This window comes from Ascaphus truei, chromosome 5, assembly GCF_040206685.1.
Source record: "Ascaphus truei isolate aAscTru1 chromosome 5, aAscTru1.hap1, whole genome shotgun sequence".
Classification (NCBI taxonomy): domain Eukaryota; kingdom Metazoa; phylum Chordata; class Amphibia; order Anura; family Ascaphidae; genus Ascaphus; species Ascaphus truei.
The window spans coordinates 298080400-298102179 of record NC_134487.1 but is presented as its reverse complement, the minus strand read 5'-3'; the positions used below and the strand labels follow the sequence as shown (position 1 = coordinate 298102179).

Genomic DNA, 21780 nt, shown 5'->3' with positions numbered 1-21780 from the left:
GTTACTTTTGTACACTATAGAATGTTACTTTTGTACACTATAGAATGTTACTTTTGTACACTATAGAATGTTACTTTTGTACACTGTAGAATGTTACTTTTGTACACTGTAGAATGTTACTTTTGTACACTATAGAATGTTACTTTTGTACACTATAGAATGTTACTTTTGTACACTATAGAATGTTACTTTTGTACACTATAGAATGTTACTTTTGTACACTATAGAATGTTACTTTTGTACACTATAGAATGTTACTTTTGTACACTATAGAATGTTACTTTTGTACACTGTAGAATGTTAGTTTTGTACACTGTAGAATGTTAGTTTTGTACACTGTAGAATGTTAGTTTTGTACACTGTAGAATGTTAGTTTTGCACACTATAGAATGTTAGTTTTGCACACTATAGAATGTTAGTTTTGCACACTATAGAATGTTTGTTTTGCACACTGTAGAATGTTAGTTTTGTACACTATAGAATGTTACTTTTGTACACTATAGAATGTTACTTTTGTACACTATAGAATGTTACTTTTGTACACTATAGAATGTTACTTTTGTACACTGTAGAATGTTACTTTTGTACACTGTAGAATGTTAGTTTTGTACACTGTAGAATGTTAGTTTTGTACACTGTAGAATGTTAGTTTTGTACACTGTAGAATGTTAGTTTTGTACACTATAGAATGTTACTTTTGTACACTATAGAATGTTACTTTTGTACACTATAGAATGTTACTTTTGTACACTATAGAATGTTACTTTTGTACACTATAGAATGTTACTTTTGTACACTGTAGAATGTTAGTTTTGTACACTGTAGAATGTTAGTTTTGTACACTGTAGAATGTTAGTTTTGTACACTATAGAATGTTAGTTTTGTACACTGTAGAATGTTAGTTTTGTACACTATAGAATGTTTGTTTTGTACACTATAGAATGTTTGTTTTGTACACTGTAGAATGTTAGTTTTGTACACTATAGAATGTTACTTTTGTACACTATAGAATGTTAGTTTTGTACACTGTAGAATGTTAGTTTTGTACACTATAGAATGTTAGTTTTGTACACTATAGAATGTTTGTTTTGTACACTATAGAATGTTTGTTTTGTACACTGTAGAATGTTAGTTTTGTACACTATAGAATGTTACTTTTGTACACTATAGAATGTTACTTTTGTACACTATAGAATGTTACTTTTGTACACTATAGAATGTTACTTTTGTACACTATAGAACAGGGGTTTGCAAACTATTAGCGCTGCCCCCCCCTGCCTGATCTCCCAGGGGCTTGGGCCCCCCACCCCCAACATTGCTTTCCGGCGTGCGAGGGTCATGTGACGTCACGCCATGATGGCGTCACACAGCCGGCAGAATTAAGGTAAGTGGAGCTTTGCAGAGGCCTCACGCGACTTCCCGCATTCATTTAAATGCCTTGGGGAAGAGAGCGGGGCCTCTGCAACCGCCCATGTCCCCCCAGAAAAATCTGGCGCCCCCCAGTTTGCGTACCCCTGGTATATAATGTTAGTTTATTCCACACGCGTATTACTAGGGCAGCTGTGTAAAATCCTAAACTATAATGTATTAGAGTAATTTCTGTTTATTGTTTTCCTTGTATTTTTATAACAATAAAAGATTTTATTACACATGTAATAATGGGAGTTTTGTTGTTATGACGTCACAAGCACAGAGAGTGTAGGGCATTACGTCACATGAAAGCGGAAAAAGACTTGAGCGATCCGAAATTTATTGAAGAGAGGGGGGGGACGTCTTCTCAGGTACTGCGCAGGCGCGGAATACGGGCTCTCCCCCTCCCTTCACCGCAGGATGGGAAGGTCCCGCCTGCACAGCCCGCTGTCCAATAGGCGTGCGCGCTTGTGCGCGCGTGCGCTGGGGCATCGTCTTCCCGGCACAAAGATGGCAGACAGGCTGACGCAGCTGCAGGATGCGCTAAATTCGGTGAGCGCTCTCCCCTCCCTCCCCGGGCAATACACCCTGCCCCCCCCGGGCAATACACCCTGCCCCCCCCTTCCCGGGTTAATACACTCTGCCCCCCACCCCCCGTCCCGGGTTAATACACTCTGCCCCCCACCCCCCGTCCCGGGTTAATACACTCTGCCCCCCACCCCCAGGCCCGGGTTAATACACTCTGCCCCCCACCCCCCGTCCCGGGTTAATACACTCTGCCCCCCACCCCCGTCCCGGGTTAATACACTCTGCCCCCCACCCCCCGTCCCGGGTTAATACACTCTGCCCCCCACCCCCCCCTTCCCGGGTTAATACACTCTGCCCCCTACCCCCCCCCTTCCCGGGTTAATACACTCTGCCCCCCACCCCCCCCCTTCCTGGGTTAATACACTCTGCCCCCCCACCCCCCCCTTCCTGGGTTAATACACTCTACCCCCCACCCCCCCCCCCCTTCCTGGGTTAATACACTCTACCCTCCCACCCCCCCCTTCCTGGGTTAATACACTCTACCCCCCCCTCCCACCCCCCCCTTCCTGGGTTAATACACTCTACCCCCCCACCCCCCCCCTTCCTGGGTTAATACACTCTACCCCCCCACCCCCCCCCCCCTTCCTGGGTTAATACACTCTATCCCCCCCACCCCCCCCTTCCTGGGTTAATACACTCTATCCCCCCCACCCCCCCCTTCCTGGGTTAATACACTCTACCCCCCCACCCCCCCCTTCCTGGGTTAATACACTCTACCCCCCCACCCCCCCCTTCCTGGGTTAATACACTCTACCCCCCCACCCCCCCCTTCCTGGGTTAATACACTCTACCCCCCCACCCCCCCTTCCTGGGTTAATACACTCTACCCCCCCCCCACCCCCCCTTCCTGGGTTAATACACTCTGCCCCCCCACCCCCCCTTCCTGGGTTAATACACCCTGCCCTCTCTCCTGCTGTGTCTGTATCAGGGCTCAGTGCAAGCACAGGCAAAGATACCCAACCTAAGGGGCACAGGTGGGTGGAGGTTTGGGGTCCCTGGGTCTTGCAGTGATGACGTGCCCCTTCCTTAGCGCCCATACCACGTTCTGGGTTCTGTAAGACCAGTTACATCTATTAACCCCTTGAGAGCTGGACAGGCTGCATGACCAGAGTTCCATAGCCTCCACCGCTTCGCCGTCACATGACCGTGGCGTCACTGATGGTTGAACGGAAGAGTTCTCTTTCCTGTCAGATCGTGCTGGCGCGGAACACCGTCTGCCCTAAAAAGCAAGCAAAGGGAATACGACGTAGGTGCTACGTTATGGGTGGGGAACTCCAGTCCTCAAGGACCACCATCAGGTCAGGTTTTCACGATATCCCTGTTTCAGCACAGGTGGCTGATCAGTGGTACAGTCTTTGACTGAGCCACCTGTGCTGAAGCAGGGATATCCTCAACCTGAGCTGTTGGCGGCCCTTGTGGACTGGAGTTGCCCACCCGTGTGCTACGGCAGCGGTGTGCAAACTGGGGGGGCGGGAGAATTTATAGGGGGAGCGCGGGCTGTTAGAGGCCCCGTTGCCTTCCCCACGGCATTTAAATTAAATGCTGGGGTAGGCGTGAGACCTCTAACTCGCTTACCTGCTGCTAGCTGGGTCTTAGGCCACGCGTCGCCATGGCAACGCACGTCAAATGACGCGGTGGGGTGATGTCACATGACCCGCAACGTTATTTGACGCCGAGTCATTGGAGGGGGGGGGGGGTGGAATGCTGCGGCTCCCGGGCAGGGGGGCGTAGCTCAAGAAGTTTGCGCACCCCTGTGCTACGGCATTGGGTCCCCAGAGAGACAGACCACACAGTGCATTAACTACGTCAAACGGCACCAAAAGGGTTAAACCAAATGTTTTGTGTGTGGGAAGCTGCGTAGGTTAGGCATTGGTTGGTTGTTCTTTCATCCGACACAAGTAGAGGAACTGCAGCGGTTCCTATTGTTATGTGCAAAATTGGTCAGGTTGTGCAGTGACGTAAGTCCTATTGGCCCACGTAATGCGAGAGCTTTAAAAAGCAGACGTATACCAGCAATCCCTTCGGAGGTCTATCTCAGGAAGCAGGGGGTTCCCGGAGCTGAAATGAATAGGGGTCCTGAGACCCCCTGCTTCAATCCAGTGTAAAAAAATTGCGTCTTTAAAGCTGCTGTTTTTAGCCAAAGATTCTGAGCTTCAACTAATAATAGAGCATTAGCGTATGTCAGAATCGATCTAATCAATGCACCTAATTCTGCAGGACATAAATAGGCACAGTTGCAGGGTGTGATTGTAGGAGGTTCAGAGTACTGTGGAATATGTTGGTGCTTTACAAATAAACTATGTAGCACACGGGTGGGCAACTCCAGTCCTCAAGGGCCACCAAGAGCTCAGGTTGATGTATTATGATAATACGGCCATCTTTTAATCGCCACGAGTACCTTGACTGACAAACGAATGCTTACACGCGTGACCCTACATGTCTTTCTAACTATCTACCTGTCTCCCTCCTGCCTTTTACCTCTAAAATCCTTGAAACGTCTTGTATTCTCTCGCTTGCTCCATTTTCTCAACACATTCTCTCCTAGATCCTCTACAATCTGACTTCCGCTCTGCTCACTCCACGGAAACAGCCCTCACTAAAATAACTGATGACCTCCATGCTGCCAAAGACAGAGGTCATTACACACTGCTCATATTACTCGACCTCTCTGCAGCATTTGACACCGTGGACCACCCTCTTCTCCTTCACATTCTCTATACTCTTGGTATTCGTAACAAAGCTCTACCCTTTCCTCTTACCTCTCCCATTGTACTTTCAGCATCTCTTCTGTTAACACCTCTTCCTCCTCTATCGATCTCTCTGTGCGGGTACCCCAGGGTTCAGTCCTAGGACCTCTCCTCTTTTCTCTGTGCACATTTTCTCTAGGTGACCTAATCACATCTCTTGGGTTCAAATATCACCTCTATTCTGACGACACACATTTACTTTTCAACCCCTGACCTTACACCTGCTGCACAGACCAAAGTTTCTGAATGTCTCTCTGCAATATCATCCTGGATGGCCCTCCGCTGACTTAAACTTAACATGGCATAAACAGAGCTCCTCGTATTTCATTCCAAACCTGGCCCTACTACCTCCTTCCACATTACTGTTGGAAGTTCTGTCATACACCCAGTAGCGCAAGCACGCTGCCTAGGGGTCACACTCAACTCATCTCACATTCTCCTCTCGCATTCAAAACTTATCTAAAACTTGTCGCTTTTTCCTCTGCAATATCACAAAGATACGCCCTTTCCTCTGTTGCTCGACTGCTAAAACTCTGACTCAGGCCCTCATTCTCTCCCATCTTGATTACTGTAACCTCCTGATTTCCGGCCTTCCTGCCCCTCACCTGTCTCCCCTACAATCTATCCTAAACGCTGCTGCCAGAATCACTCTACTCTTTCCGAGATCTGTCTCAGCATCTCCCCTCATGAAATCCCTCTCCTGGCTTCCGATCAAATCCCGCATCTCACACTCAATTCTCCTCCTCACTTTTAAAGCTTTACACTCTTCTGCCTCTTCCGTACACCTCAGCCCTAATTTCTCGCTATACACCATCCCGACTCTTGCGTTCCGCTCAAGGATATTTGCTCTCTTCCCCCTTAGTATCTAAAGCACTCTCCCTTCCTTAAATCTTTCTCACTGAATGCCCTTCCCCTCAATACCTGACTAGCACCCTCTCTATCCACCTTTAAGATCAACCTTAAAACACACCTGCTTAACGAAGCATATGAGTAGCTCCGTGGGTAATACTATATACCTGATGCATAAAGATTGGCCTCTTGCAGATGCACTTACCAGAACGTCCTCCTACTGTCTCTGTACGTTCTTCCTACCTACCAATTAGATTGTAAGCTCTTCGGAGCAGGGACTCCTTTTCCTAAATGCTACTTTTATGTCTGAAGCACTTATTCCAATTATGTTATTTGTATTATTTGTTATTTATATGATTGTTGTGTGTATTACTGCTGTGAAGCGCTATGTGCATTAATGACGCTATATAAATAAAGATAAGTGAACAAAATCCAGGCACAGGGTCTTCTCTTTAGGAAATTTATACAGCAGTGAAGCAAACCAACATTTTGACTGCAACGCAGTCTTTATCAAGGTGAGGGCTGTCATACAGTATAGGAGCATATATATCTATCTCCCTCCCTATGCTTACCTATCGGGAGTTGTTGCAGCTGGTAAACGGCGTGAAACGGGTCCGCCTATGACATCATGGTCGCGATGGAGGTCCGCGCATGTGTGCCACAAAGTCCACATACACGTGAACCCAACGCATGCGCATGGCGCTCCACCTGATGGCTGCACGCTACAGCTAACCCGGAACTGCCTGCCCCTTAGCATGGTTACCAAGACGCCGAACTCGGCGTCAGTCATAACAACCAAGCTCTGCAAACGGGCTTGGAGCTAGCTATCAGTCGAAACGTTGGTTTGCTTCACCTATAAATCTCCTAAAGAGAAGACCTTGTGCCTGGATTTTGTTCTCTTATCTTGTTTACCCACAGGGATTTTTCAAGACCATCCCTTCTGTTCGTGAGCACCGGCAGTTGACTATTTTACTTTGCTCAGATGACACGTGTGCCAGATATCCTCCTCTACTGACTATATAAATAAAGACATACATACACTTTCTGTACGTAGAAAAAAATGGATTTATTTAAGGGCGCCTCTCCTTTTCTGCTTGTTGAGCATAAATATTGTAGAGATCTTGCTGAGAACATGGTCAAAATTGCTCTCCCCCGAATGTTAAACACATTTAGAATTTGTAAGTCAGTCGCTAGCCTTACTACTCCCCTTTGCCCCCCCAAATTCTAATCCTAGTGTACGGACTTCATTGTAAGTAAACACCTAATGAATTCTATGAGACAGCAACTGTTATATTAATACTGATTTGGGAGTATGGAGATCTCTTCATCGTACATAGACATGTTTGTGGAAAATTGGTCCTTTTACAGGGGAGAAGGGAAATATATATTTTTGGGTGACTAAGTTTACGGAGATGTGGAAATTTGCACCCATAGGAATGAATTGGTTTGGTGGGCTTTTTTTTTTCTTCCTTTTCTTCAGTGTAGGGTCAATTAGATTTATTTGTATTTAATTTAAATAGAAAATAAGTAAAAGTTCTGTGGCCAAACAGTAGCGAAAAAGAAAATAGCCACTACAGATGCATCATATCCACTAATAAAAAATGTGTTGTACATGATTAAAGTATAAACGTACACACAAATATAAAAAAGAAGAAAAATAGGATGTAACGGTGACGTTTGAGAGGACGATCACCGGTATCAAAAAAGGGGGGAAATGTACGTAGCCCCCTACTTCCACAGTGAAACTAAAACAGTTACATATAATCAGCATTGATTTCCGTGAAACAAATTTTATTTTTATTTTTTTCAATCTGTTTTTTTTGGGTGGTGGTTGTCATTCCTGGCAAGCGAATAGAGGTTGCTCTTGTGCTTGGGGTTCTCTTTATTCATCGTCGGTCACACATTTCGGACCATAAGGGGTTTGGAATTTAAGGATTAAGATCTCCTGGATTTGCAGATATGGGATTACCCCAAAAATAAATAAATACTTATATATATTTGTCTTTTTATTTTATTGCTCTGAAACAATCTTTCCTGTTTTGCGTTCAGCTCGCCGATCAGTTTTGCAATGCCATTGGTGTTCTCCAGCAGTGTGCACCGCCGGCTTCCTTTAATACCATACAGACGACAATCAACAAAGACCAGCCTGCTAATCCCACAGAAGGTGAGCCGACCGTGGGCTACAGATGTAAGGAGGGTTATTGCTCCAGCTGGAGCATTATGTTGGCATATTCTAGTTTTTTACGGCAGGGGTGCTCAACTCCAGTCCTCAAGCCGCCCCCCCTAGGTCAGATTTTCAGGCTCTCGGCTTCAGCAGTGGCGGCTAAACAGTGTCTGTCAAAGAGACTCTGAGCCACGTGTGCTGAAGCAGGGAATGATTGAGCCACCTGTACTGAAGCAAGGATAACCTGAAAACCTGACCTTTGGGGGGGCGCTTTTGGAGTTGAGCACATCTGTTCTAGGGTTTTGCTTGGTCCCTGCCATTGAAGCAAAGAATATTAGGGCGCTCTCTCTGACTACAATGCAAAAAAATCCCCACTTATATTACCGTGCTAGAGGTCCCCTGTGTATAACCCAATGCTGGTATACACCGCTGGAGTCCACTGTCCACAGCTCTGAAACCCTTTGGGGGACTTTTCCTTGTTCCCCAATAAAGATAGAGACAGAAAACAAGGGGAGTGCGAATCAGTAAGGAGTATGCCGAATAAAATCAAAAGGCAGACTGGTTAACAGTGTAGCCAGACTTACCTCGCACCTCAGTGATGCACAAGGGTTAGAAACGGAACCTCTTGAGAAACACCAGATGACAAGCAGAGACTTCATGATTCCAGATGAACAGGAAAAGATACCCTTGATGATCCTATACTCACACAAGGCCGTGTGAGTAACTGTATTGTTTCTTTTTATATAGATGTTTCACTGACCCACCCCTGTGTGGTTTACACCCCAGGAGGTGCATTGACGGAGGTTTAGTTTCTAACCCGTGTGCATCACTGAGGTGTGAGGTAAATCTGGCAACACTGCTAACCAGTCTGCCTTTTGATTTTATTCTGCATACTCATTATTGATTTGCGCTCCCCTTGTTTTCTGTCTCCTTGCCATTGAAGCCCATGGAAACGCTGTAATACCAGTGTTACCTTTTTGTTTTCTTTGGTGGTTTTATATAGCGTGTAATAGGAAGCCACAATTGATAACGTGGCTGCTTCCAATTGGCTGAGATTTAGGTGATCGTTTTGTTTCCAACCTGATGGAGATGTAAACCCAGTAACTTCACCGTATCTCTGGTACCGAGGGGTTCCCAGGGCTGAAAATAGTGTGGTTTGGGTCCAAAGAACCCCCCTGTTTCCATCCATTAAACAAAATAATGGGAAAACAGGTTTTTTTTTCTACGTCCTCTATGGCAGTCATAATAATGGGTTTACTCCTCCAACCAGCTGAAGTAGGACAAGCACTTCCTAAAACCGCCTCATATTAGGGTGCGCCTTCCATTTCAGGTCAGTTCTTCTTGTCCTACCTTAGCTGAGGGAAGGACGTCGGCAGGTTACCTAGACCTACTGGTCTATTTTAACGTTTGGACAATTTTGTTTAAAGTTTCTCTTGGGCCGCTTTCATGCCTTCCTGTTGGGAGCAGGAGTTGCTTTCCCTACCTTGCCGGAATGGCCGCTTTCTAGCCACCATGGTATGCTGCATACCCTGCTCGCAGCGCTGAGGTGTCCTCCTCTGGATCTCCTCTCTCTACGGGCTGCATGGTGTTCTCCCGGGGAGTTCGGATGCAGATAATGTCACCACGTTGACGCCGACAGCATGTGTTTTGTCACTAACATTTTTATAGCTGCCGCGTTGCTGCCGAGGTCCTATACCAGGGCGGAAACCCTTTCTGGATGCCAGTTATTTAAATTGGCACTTTAAGGGAGTACTGTTCCCTAGTGGAGTGAGTAGCAGCATGTCAGCTCATTCTGCAGTTTCAGGGGACCTCAAAGCTGACCAACCTCTCAAATGCTCAGGTTGTTAAACCCAGAATAGCTGTTTCCAAGTCTAGATTCTGTGCAGACTGCGATGTTAAGCTAGCTGCTACCTACCCCAAGAAATGTTGCACTGGTTGTGTTAAAAAAATGGTGGGTGAGGAAAATCCTGCACAATTGATTGCTGTCCTCGACTAGTTTAAAAACATGGTTTATGCATTTCTTTGACAAAGTGCAGCATCAAGGGATTTTAAAGGGACCTAGGTAACAGACTTCACTAAACTTTACAGCCTGAAAGTCTCATAGGTTGCTCAGAGCAAGCATCAGTTTCAGAACTTGGGGCATATTCTTCATCTGACGAGGAACAAGCCCAAGCAGGTGTGGTATCCTTTTATAATTGCGCCTATAGATAAACTCAGCAAGAATATGAGTACAAATATTCAGGATACCAGGGAGGAACTGAGAGTCCTGGATCAGGCTTTTCTTTGCTCAAGGAAGGCAAGTAGAACTTTCCCTGTTCACAGTGCTATCAAGGACATTGTAAAGACAAAATAGATAGATCGGCAATGACTGAAAAAAAAAATCCAAAATATACCGATTCAGAGAAGAGGATACTAGGGATTGGCTAATCCCCCCAAAGGTAGATGCGGCCATCTGCAAATTGGTAAAAAATACAGCGTGATCCCTGGAGGATGTATCATCTTTTAGGGATCCTATGGACCATAGAATAGAAGGGGTCTTGCACAAGCAATATTCAGATATTGGTGAGACATTAAAGCCTGTATCTCAAATTGGATGTCCAATCTTGAAGTTAGAATTAAGATGGGAATAGCAAGATGGAAGTTGCTAAAAGGCTTAAATTCTCAAAGATTTGATTTATCCTTTTTACATGACGCCTCAATGGATATAATTCGACTAGCGGCAAGGTCGTCTACATATTCCATAGCCTTAAATGTATTATGGCTTAAACCTTGGGGCAGCAGATGCCTTGTCTAAAAGTAGGCTTGTTTCGTTGCCTTTTGCAGGTTCATACCTCCTTTGGGAAACCATTAGACAATATCATCTCTAAGATGACTGGAGGAAAAGGTCACTTTCTGCCCCAGCAGAGAAGCGTTTCTCCATCCTCCTTTGTTAGACCACTAGGATGAGATTTCTAGGAGGCAAGATCCTATAATCAGAATTGGGTTCCACACCAACACTCTGGGTTTGTTGTCGCCCTAGATAACCATCAAAAAGCAAAGTCCCTGAAGGTCACTGGGTAACTGTCCAGAGGACAGCCCCTGTCGGCGGCAGACTAGCAGGATTTTTGGATCGTTGGGCCCAGACAACCGCCGATTCCTGGATTATAGCTCACGGATATTCCTTGGAGTTCCTGAAGTTACCAGTTTTTAATTTCAGAGAATGGCATCTCTTAAACAATCCTGAAAAGAGTCAAGCCTTAAATCAGGGAGTTCAATATCTGCTGGCCAACGCTGCGATGCAGCTGTTGCGGCAGTCTCAAGGTCCTAAATCTGAAAGTCAATACCTTCCTTAACATACGCCACTTCAAGATGGAATCTTTAAGGGCCGTCATATCAGTGATGGAGAATTAGCATATTTGGCTTCTATAGATCCTTACAAAATCTCGCCCCATCATAAGAGGTTTGCATTGTTCTTCATACTGCCCATATATCAGAGAAATGACTTGCCTTTTTGCAAGGTTTTGATTAGGTCCACCAATGCAAATGGAGTCTTGTTCTTAGTAACAATGGGAATCTGGAATTTAGCTTAGGATTCCGATGCCCGGCTATACTGAGAGAGTTTCTCTGCAATGCTTATTTCCATATTCCAATAAAAGAATCACACTGCCAGCTCCTGAAGTCTTGTTTCTCTACCGTCACTAGTAGTATGTGGCTCTTCCATTTGGACGGGCTACAGCACCCAGAACCTTCATGAAGGTCATGATAGCAGTGGCATTGTTAAGACAATTTATGTTTTTTCGTGGTGCCATATTTGAATGATTGGCTGATCAAAGTCCTGTCAGACCAGATTGCCAAAGATCATGTCCGTATAGTGTCCGACATACTGAAAGACAATGGTTGGATCATCAATCTAAAGACCAGTAGGACTGTGGCAGCTTAAGTCCTTCAGTTTCTAGGAGTCATGTTCAATACATGAGAAGGTCTGGTGTCACTACCTATCCCAAAGGTTCACAGGATTATCGTGTAGGTCTGATTGTTCAGAAAACCATCAAAGGCACAATTTGTGCATCTGATGGGTCTTGGCTCAATCACGTACATAGTTGCCATGTCCACATTTCACCTCGGACCACTGCAGAGAAATTCTTCAGACTATATTGAGCTATTCCCCATTAAGGATTCTGTCTGACAACATTGCAGCACTAGCATATATAAATTGAAAAGGAGTCTGAGTTCTCAAAGAAGCCTCCAGAATCCTGCACTGGTCGGGGAAAGCAATGCTGTGCATCTCCGCGGTTTACATTTTAGGAGACAGAAATTACAAAGCCGACTTTCGGAGCAGGTCTTCAATACACCAATGCAAGAACGGGTAAACAGAGTTTAACCCACGCAGGGCTCTAGAAGAAAACTAGTAGCTGCAGTTGCAAGCAGATAATTAAAACACGGTCACTTCAAATGAATAAATGGTATATAGAATATAGTAGTCTCTCCCAACAACTGGCTCACATGATGGCACTAGATAAAGTTGAGATAGAGAGACTCACGTATCCTTGAGGTGTGTTGCTCCGTGTGCGAAAATCCTCCGTGCAGTATGCTGTGTGATGAACCGCCAACCCCTCTGGCAGCGCGGCGTCACGAGGGGCGGTCACCTGACCGGCGGTGATGATGTACGTGATCTCTGCAGTTCCTGCAGCCCGGCGTGCTACCACAGTAGCAGTAGATAGAAACTCCTCCTTCAGGAGGCAAAGATGTGATGCACAGCCGTCACAATGAAGACGCAGGAGGAGGCTAAACTGGTGACTGAATAAACTTTATTGGACGAGTGTAGTGCTGACGGATCTTCTTCTGACGCGTTTCAGCCCATGAGGCCTTTGTCAAAGACAAGGCCTCATGGGCTGAAACGCGTCAGAAGAAGATCCGTTTAGCCTCCTCCTGCGTCTTCATTGTGACGGCTGTGCATCACTTCTTTGCCTCCTGAAGGAGGTGTTTCTATCTTCAATACACCAAGGAGAGTTGGAGCTGAACCAGGAGCTGTTTGATCGGTTAATCAGGTAGACCTCATAGCATCAGCAGTCAACAAGAAGGTGGAAATGTACATGGAAAGATGGCACAACCTGAAAGCCGTGGCCTGGAATCTCCCTGGTTCTCAATCGCTTGGGACTTTCATCTCTTCTACAGCGGGTGATGAACAAGGTCAAGCGAGACCAAGCTCGAGTTCTTCTAATAGCCCCGTATTGGCTCAGAAGAATGTAGTTTGCAGACTTAACAAATTTGTCACTACAGGGGCCGTGAGTTCTCCAAACCTCTCCGGCATTTTCACTCGAGGCCTGGTTTGTTTCCTCAATTTTTGAATTTGACATTGTGGAACTTCAATGAATGTCATTGAGAGCACAGAGATTATCCAAAGAAGTTATATCAACTCTTATGCGTTCCAGAAAACGTGACTTCACGTTTCAAAAGGGTTTGAAACCAGCATCTAAGTACAAGTTTCTGCATTAAGCACATTCTATCATCAGATTGCCTTGGATCCTACGATCGCTAGATTTATGAGAGCAGTGTCTAGAATTAAACCCACAGTCCTGTTGCTCTGTGGGATTTAAATCTGGTGCCGGAGCAGCTCATGTCATCCACCTTTTTGAACCGGTTTTCAAGCTTTCTATGAAATTACTCACATTTTCCTTACCGCAATTACGACAGCACGTAGGTTGGAGAGCTCCAGGCTTTATCTTGCCGCGAGCCATTCTTTCAGATACACCAGGATAAGATAGTGTTAAGGACTATTCCACCTTTTCATACTAAAGTTGTCAGATTTCCATATGAATCAGGACATTGTGGTTCCCTCATTCTGTCCCAATCCCATTAGTGATGGGTAACGTCAGTGGCACAATCTAGATGTAGTTGAGGCTCTAACATATGTGCAAAGGATGTATAGTATTGGGAAAATCTCTATTTTATTTGTGCTGTTTGATGGACCCAGGACAGGTTAAGCATCATCTGTTGCCTCTGTATCCAGGTGGATCAAAGACGCGATTACTGAGGCCTATAAGACAGCAGGAGTAATTCCTCCTGTAGGTTTGAAGGCTCGTTCTATCAGAGCTATGGCAGGTTCCAGTTAGAATGAGCAAATTGGCTAAACATTAGCGACTAGATGTTCAGTCATCTGCAGAGGATTGGTAGGTAGGTGCTTCAAGCAGCTGTTCCAACTGTAACAAAGAAGTATTCTCTCCCAACAGTCCTACAAAGTCATCTTGGACAATCCATTATTACTGCCACAGAGGACATAGAAGAAATAGAGAAATGTACCTTTCGATATCTTCAAGTCCTATCGCTGGGTACTTCCCTCCCTTATGTCTTCTGATGTTATTATTCGTTTTGTGCTTTCCTTGAAGGCTTTGACAGAAGATAACTGACCTGAGATGGGAGACACCCCTTATTGGGCGGTTTTAGGACGTGCTTGTCCTACCTCAGCTGGTTGGAGGAGTAACCCCTTAATGACTGCCATAGAGGACTTGAAGAAAATGAAATATCGAAAGGTACATTCTTTCTTTTTGTCATGATGGTTATTATATAGACCTGATTTGTACCTCCTTTCTGTGTTAGGTTTGTGCTTACTGGAGATGTGTGAAACTCTCCCACGGTTTTGCCCCCTTTTGTTTTTTTTTTTGTTTTTTTCAGACACCCAAAAAAGCGACGTGGTCAGAATTCATAAACTATTCACCAAGCGTTGCAATGTCACTTAATATGCCAATTTGCAAAATTCTCTAATCGCTAAACTCGCTTATTGCTAAGACTATAAATAGGGTAAATAACATGTTTGCTCACTGTCTGGCGATATTTTGCTGAAAGCTTGTAACATTGCCAATTCTAAGACTTATTTTGTGACATTATTAGCCCTTTGAGACTTGGAAAAACATTTTTGTTGGGAATTGGAATGGGGGAGGATGAGGTGGGGGGGGGGGGGAGAAATAAATGTGACTGCATTTTGGATAGTTTCATATCTCTACTGCTTTTTATTAGAACATTCTGTTGTAATTTGTATGATAAGATTTGCAGTCTGTTCTAGTGAATACTGGGTAAAGTGTTTACTTGTGCTTCAATAATTCATCCTGTTAAAGTAGCAACCCACCTATGTATTTAAAATAAATATATATCTCTCTATCTCTCTCTCTCTCTCATTGAAGCAGGGAGTCTTCATTAATTTCAGCTCCGGGGACCACCTGCTTCCAGAGATGCTTATCTCCGTAGGGGCCGCTAGTTTCTCTCTTTTGTTTAAAGGTCCTGGTTACGTGAGCCAATAGGAAGCCGCACCGGATGACGTCCCAGCTTCCTATTGGCCCACAGTACCCGGGAGTTTTGAAGCCACCAGTGCATGAACCCCAGCCAGAGCTGGTACCGGCACCCCGTACAGTGGTAAGTTATCTCGGGAAGCAGGGGTTCACTAGAGCTGGTTAGCCGATGAAATGACAGGAATCGTGTAGTTGCATCATTAAATAACGCCACATAATATTTTAGCTTTAATGTGATATTGTGGGGAAATGCAGAATAACATCGGCTTTTAGTTTAAGCTTTAAAATAGTTTAATGTATAATGTGAGATTTTCTTAATTTCTTCCTATAAGAATCTCTGAAGTCTGAGTAACTGGTGGATATCGCGTGTATTTTACTTGTAGAGTATGCTCAGCTTTTTGCCGCTCTCATTGCCCGAACTGCAAAGGACATCGACGTTTTGATTGATTCGTTGCCTAGTGAAGAATCAACCGCAGCCTTACAGGTGGGTTTTCTGTTATCTTATTGGAGGTGGCCCTCCGCTAATGTGTAGTAGCCAAAGTGACGTTATTTGGGTATAAAATATTATTTTGATAGGCAGTCTGGACATACTCCTAAATAGGAAAAATAAGAAAACCGAAAAGCGCACATTTTTATTGTGATGTTTCTGTTTGTGATTCATCATCATTGCAGCAGTGAATGGACCAAGAGATCAGTATTTTTATTTGAAACCTTAAGAAAATATGTATTTTTGATTATTAGTTTGTCAGCCTTGAAAACCTATGTTCTATGGCAGCGGTTCCTGACGTTTTTAACTTTGAGCACCCTCTGCTAGAAAATATTATTTCCACGAACCCCTAATTAATAAATGTTATTACCTGTTCCTCAGACTATTGCTAACCATACTGTGTGACCGTTCCCAGGCAGTGTAGTGACTGAGCTTGTATGGGACATATGCTTAATAAGGCCCCAAACAGCCCCTTGTTACAATGGGAGCTTCCAAAGTCACAACGCCTTGTCGTGTGTGGAAAGCATTGTGGGGATCGACACTTGCAAGCTCCTGCTGTAATTTGCTGCTACATCTCCAATTCTAAGGTGCCGTTTGGGGCCTTTCTAAGTGCGCAGTCCCTGTACGGGCTCAGGAACCCGCTATACTGCCTGGGAGCCGCCATTACATATGTTTTTAGGCAAACCCCTTGGAGACCCCTCCTGAACCCTGTTTGGAAACAATGGCCTACGACTTCAAAGCCACCATGCATTGTCTGTAGTCTCAATGTCTCACTTGGTTTTTGGCTTCCCTGATTACCTCTTGAGTATACAACTCCCTTAGTTTGTTTTTGTCTTCTTTTTAAAAAAAAAAAATATTTGATAAACATGGTTTTATTTTCTCCAGCTACAGCTTTGTGTGTGTCTCTTTCGCCTCTATTTGCATTGGTCCCCTGTCAGACAGAGTGGGCTTACTTGGAGTGGGGGGGAGGTCTAGTTCTTTTTACTACGGATAACTGATATAAATAAATAATGCAGCTTTAGACATTTTTATCCACTAACGGATTGTACCCTTAATTCCTTCACTGCCCTTAGGTAGTGTAAGTTAAACGTACATGGCCCCTGGGGCCCGTCTCCTTTCCCCTTGCTGCTGCCTCCGGCGGCTGCATTAGAATTTAAAATATCTTAATTGCCTTTAGACTTGCCTGTTGTATTTGTGTCCCTGTGCTACAAATACTCCACTGGTGTTTGATTAATTGTTCACGTTTGTTTTGCAGGCTGCTAGCTTGTACCAGTTAGAAGAGGAGAACCATGAGGCTGCCGCACGCCTGGAGGAAGTGGTAGACCGAGGAGACATGCTACTGGAAAAGATACAAACTGCCCTGGCTGATATTGCTCAGTCCCAGCTGAAGACACGGAGTGGAGTCCATAGCCAACCTGTACCTGACTCCTAGCAGCAGAGGGCAGCGTTACTCCTCAGAACTGAACACTATGGAGCACGAATCCTCAATAGCCACTAACAGGTCACATTTTACGGATAGCCCTGCTTCAGCACTGAGCCACCTGTGCTGAAGCAGGGATATCCTTAAAACCTGACCTGTTGGTGGCCCTTGAGGACTGGAGTTGGCCACCCCCTGCTGTAAAATGATGCATCCAGGATAGAATGAACATCATTGTGCAGATGTCCGCCTGGAAGCCATCGTTCCGTCACTGAATCAGCGCTGTGACTCAAGCGCAACACTATCGTTCCTTTCTTCTTCCTATTTTTTTCTTTTTTTAAATCTGTGTTTTGTTTGGAAAATAACTTTTGGGGGGATGTTGAATCCAATATTTTGATTTGACACATTGTTAAATGTTTGTCAGGAAGCGGCTATTAAATTCAGTTAATTTCCTTTGGAAGAAGCTGTGAGCAGATTATATTGTTCAGAGAAATGTCAATTCATGATAACATTGGAATGACTGGAAGGTCACGAGCACGCGGCAGCACAACTGCTCTGAGATATTCTTTATGCCTGCCATTGGGTTTCTAACTTTTGGGTGTAAGCCTAATAATATTTTTGGGAAAGGTCACGTTCAAGGACAATAATATTCCAAGCGCGTCCCCTTCTGCAGATGTGTTCGTCTCCATGGGAGCACGCGGTGTGCAGCTGGCTGGGAACATGTAACGGCGGTTTCATGAAATGGGGGTTTTGACTTTTTCATAACATTTATGCAATATTTTCGCAGGGTGTAATAAAAAGGCTACACCTGGAGAACAAAGTCATTTTCTTATTGGCTAGTAACACTGTTTGGTGTCTCTCCCCCCCCCCCTGCTTTTACCACTAATATGTTGTATTCCACATACTGATCTACAGTGTGACTGCCCAATACCATAGAAATGTTTCATGTAGCAAATGTGATGTGTGCAAGACAGGCGACAACCAGTTCCTGTGACAATAACAGGTAACTTGAAATTAAGGAATTAATTTCCTGGAGTTACTCATCTTGTTGGCCAAGTCATCCATGCAATTACCCAACACCCTCCATGTTTATAAAAAGGCTGCTTTAATTCTTGAAATATTTAGACTATGACTAACGTAACCCAAATAGCGCATGCAACTACACAACTACATTAATGTCTATTTTAATGTTGTAATCGAGGTGCAGCATTGTAATAACCCCATTACTGGGGGGGGGGGAAGGGGAAGGCTTGCACTGGATCAATTCCGGAAAGGTCTCATCCTCCAAATTCTTGCATACACCACAGCCCTCCCTTGTCACTATAATCCTATTAGCAAAAGTGGTGAAATATAAATGTCCTAAGACTTATAACTCCCATAAAGGTTGTGTATGTATCACTGACTGATGCTGAATTTGGGTACACGATTAACCTTTGCCATGGTGCACTCTCCCACACATTACATACACATGATTTAGCGTGGGAAAAACTACTTTCACCGCTTGAATGATTTAAAGACCCTGAAATTTGTCACAATCTTTTATGAATCTATTGTTCCGGCAGCCAGCCACATATTGTTCTAAGATAGTCTGCATACGTTACTATATACACTCTGCAACCTACTCTTCATGTTATTCTAATGTTAGGCGTTGTATATACTGGGAGTATAAATAGACTTTCTCAAAGCAGAATCTGTCTTCATGCTAAACCCTGTGCTTTATTAAGAGGGTATCTCTATACCAGGGGTAGTCAATGCCAATCCTCAAGGGCTACCAACAGATCAGGTTTTCGGGATAACCCTGATTCAGCACAAGTTGCTCAGTCTTTGACTGAGCCACTGATTGAGCCTCCTGTGCTGAAGCAGGGATATTCTGAAAACTTGACCTGTTGGTAGCCCTTGAGAACGAGTTGGCCACCGCCGCTCTAACTAAACGATATATCCAAAGCTGTGATGTGGTAACTGGCACTGGTCTCCTAACGAATCTCTGCTGTTTCTGAGAATTGGAAGAATCTCTTTCCTTGGTACAAGGGGTGCCGGAAATTAGGGTCCTGCACACACATTAATACGATGCTGCTTAATACTCGTTTTACTGGCCACGCAGTCGGTGTACGACAGGACGGCTGGATCCTATATTACAGTACTATGCTTACGTCTGATTCTTGCTCCACCTGGAAGCTGCCAATATGCCACAATGATGGCATTAATGATTACACAGTGTATTTGTAAAGCACTGTTGGATTTGAAAGACAATTCTATATAAACAAGTTTTATCATCATTCACTTATGCCTGCAGCTATTAGTGGGCCATTCATTACGTCTATGGTGCAAAATGGAGCACGCCAAGCACAGCACAGGATCAACCAATACATTGCTTAGCATTGGCAATAAAATGGTTAAAGTATCCAGCCAATGACCACGGGAGGCATATGCAGAGTACAGTTTCTTGGTTATCACAATTTGTGTTCTAATGTCTAGCACACTAGCACATGTCTTTTTTTATGCTGGATGACCCCAAATTAGAACCAGATAGAAGTATGAATTAAGTAAAATATATATCTGAAGCGGGGGACAGCAGTTGTATACCGACGTTGTGTTGTGTACTTCAGGAAAGAGTTTCATTGTAACTAAAGTAGTGTTGCCAGACGGCTTCTCCAAAAATGCTGGACACAATGGTGAAAGGTGCGACACGCTCGAGACGCACACATCTCTCTCCACTCCATGCTCTATCCCAGGGGAGCGCAAACTTTTTGTGCTGCACCCACCTGTCTCTCTGATCCCAGCTCTCGCGCCCCCCCCCCCCTGTCTACCTTCATCTGCGTCAGATGACGCGGCGGGGGCGTATGATGTCAGGTCACATGGTGCCGCGGCGTGTTGCCATGGCAATGCAACATAGACGGCTGAATCCCGATAAGTAAATAGTTGAAGGGGCCTCACGCGATCCCCCAGCATTTAATGTAAATGCCTGGGGGAAGAGCGCGGGGCCTCTGCAACTGCCCACGCCCCCCCAGCACAATCTCCCGCCCCCCACTTTGCGCACCGCTGCTCTATCCTAATCTCTTTGGCCCCAGGCTCCTGATAGGCTGCTGCTGAGTATTGCATATTGCAGTCAATCAGGATGGACGAAGTTGCCCAGCCCCCTCGCAACAGCCCTGCTTGGGGAAATCCCGCCCCCCCCCCCCAAGCCGGTGAGGTCACTATGTCCAGAGAGGTAATACCGGACACATACATGTCCAGTATTACCTCTAATTGTTTACTGGATTGTGTCCAAATACAGGACAGTCCAGTTCAATACTGGACACCTGGCAACCCTACTAAAGTTATATGTACAATTCCGTATACACTGTTATTGCTATACAATAAATACATTATCAATAGCTAACAAAATAAAGGTAAAAACGACTACTATAAGTTGCAGACATTCAATATAAAGTGTGTTATATTCTAAGTTACATACAAATATCACTAGTGAGCACATTCACACATCTCGGACATTATACTTTATGTAGAAAAACACGTGCTTGGAGCGACGCACACAGGCAGTGCGGTTAATTCTACAGCGCCTGTTCATTGAGCGTCCGGCCAGTTGAGGGAAAGGCGGTGAACTAATGAGCATAAGTGGCTCACCCCGATCGTATACAGGAGACACAGGGTAAGACCTTTATTCCCAGCTACAACACAAGAGTAACATCACTCATATTACCTTTCATGTGTCTTTTCGCTCAACCAACTCGGCTAATTCTATTATCGATACCTTCGTACTTATGCCACTTTGTACTACCCCATTATCCAGATATTAGAAAGATTTTGCACTATAGTGCTTTTCCTTGAGCTTGCTTTTGGCCTTTTTCACAACTGCATTATACTTTAGTAGATTATATTCAATTCTGAGCCAATAAAGCTTGACTTGCGCCCTTAGTAGCTAGAAGGTTGAAATGTAAATTGACCCATCTCCACAGTGGAGACAAAAGCGAAGTGTAAACAGACTATTTTGATAAGGTGACATTTCCCAGAATTTAAGACTAGATAAACCAGTCCTTACGAGAAGTGCTTGGGCTCTGGATCTGCCGTCCGATGTACAGACACGGAGCCTGTATCTGGCATGGAAATTTCCATTACAGATGCTTTCATTGAGCATTTTCCAGAATAAAAAATAAAACTAGAGCTTTATTTCTGATAAGTCTATTTTCCATCTCTAAAGTGATTCAGAAATTGATTTTTTTCAAACGGTTTTATAACTGCACGATGCACAAGCAGAAAGGAGCGGAGATTGTATTGATTTTTTTTTTGTATTGATTTATTTCATTATGAATTCCACATTATTGCCTTTCTCAGCCCTACCGGTGATCCAATAAAACACATTGTTTTGCAAGCGCTTCTGGCAGGGAAATGGTCAAAGGGAATCAACAAAGAGAATCTTTTCTCAGGGAACCAGAAGTGGACACTTAAATGAACACCAGCCTATTAAACCTCAGGGCTGTCAGTATACTTCTTTCTCACGATATATGAGACTAAAATCAGTGCTAAACGGAGTTAAGAATGACTAGATGTTCCTGATATTTATGTGATAATTTGTATGGTATTACCCAGAATCCTTTTCTGCAGTTTAACCACCATTTCACAGGGCAATGGGGTAAATGAAGCAGACTTGGAGAACCTGGGAAAGATGTGCAGATACACTCTTAATTAGAGACGGGCCAACCAGCCCAAATCCGTTTCGCGGAATTTCCCCCCAAAATCCGTTTTGCAGTGTAAAATCCGCAAACGGATTTGGCCGGTTTTAACCCGTGCGGATTCATCATAAACCGCCATTGGGTATAACCCGTGGCCGGATTTGTAGGATGCAATCCGCGGATTCA

At 44.5% G+C, this 21780-nt stretch overlaps 1 protein-coding gene across 1 annotated transcript; it reads left to right on the top strand.

Moving 5' to 3' along the window:
- The first annotated feature begins 1845 nt into the window (after positions 1–1845).
- Positions 1846–17387, top strand: MED21 (mediator complex subunit 21). The gene is made up of 4 exons (XM_075602833.1): positions 1846–1962; positions 7644–7758; positions 15404–15504; positions 16763–17387. The coding sequence occupies exons 1-4, from the start codon at positions 1921–1923 to the stop codon at positions 16937–16939; spliced, it is 435 nt and encodes a 144-aa protein (XP_075458948.1). The 5' UTR covers positions 1846–1920; the 3' UTR covers positions 16940–17387.
- Positions 17388–21780: the final 4393 nt, after the last annotated feature.

Excerpts from the sequence above, each read along its gene's own strand:
- MED21 (XM_075602833.1), top strand. The coding sequence starts at position 1,921 with ATGGCAGACAGGCTGACGCAGCTGCAGGATGCGCTAAATTCG. Across the intron at positions 7,759-15,403 it reads GCCTGCTAATCCCACAGAAG|AGTATGCTCAGCTTTTTGCC; the intron begins GTGAGCCGACCG and ends TTTTACTTGTAG. Across the intron at positions 15,505-16,762 it reads AATCAACCGCAGCCTTACAG|GCTGCTAGCTTGTACCAGTT; the intron begins GTGGGTTTTCTG and ends TTTGTTTTGCAG.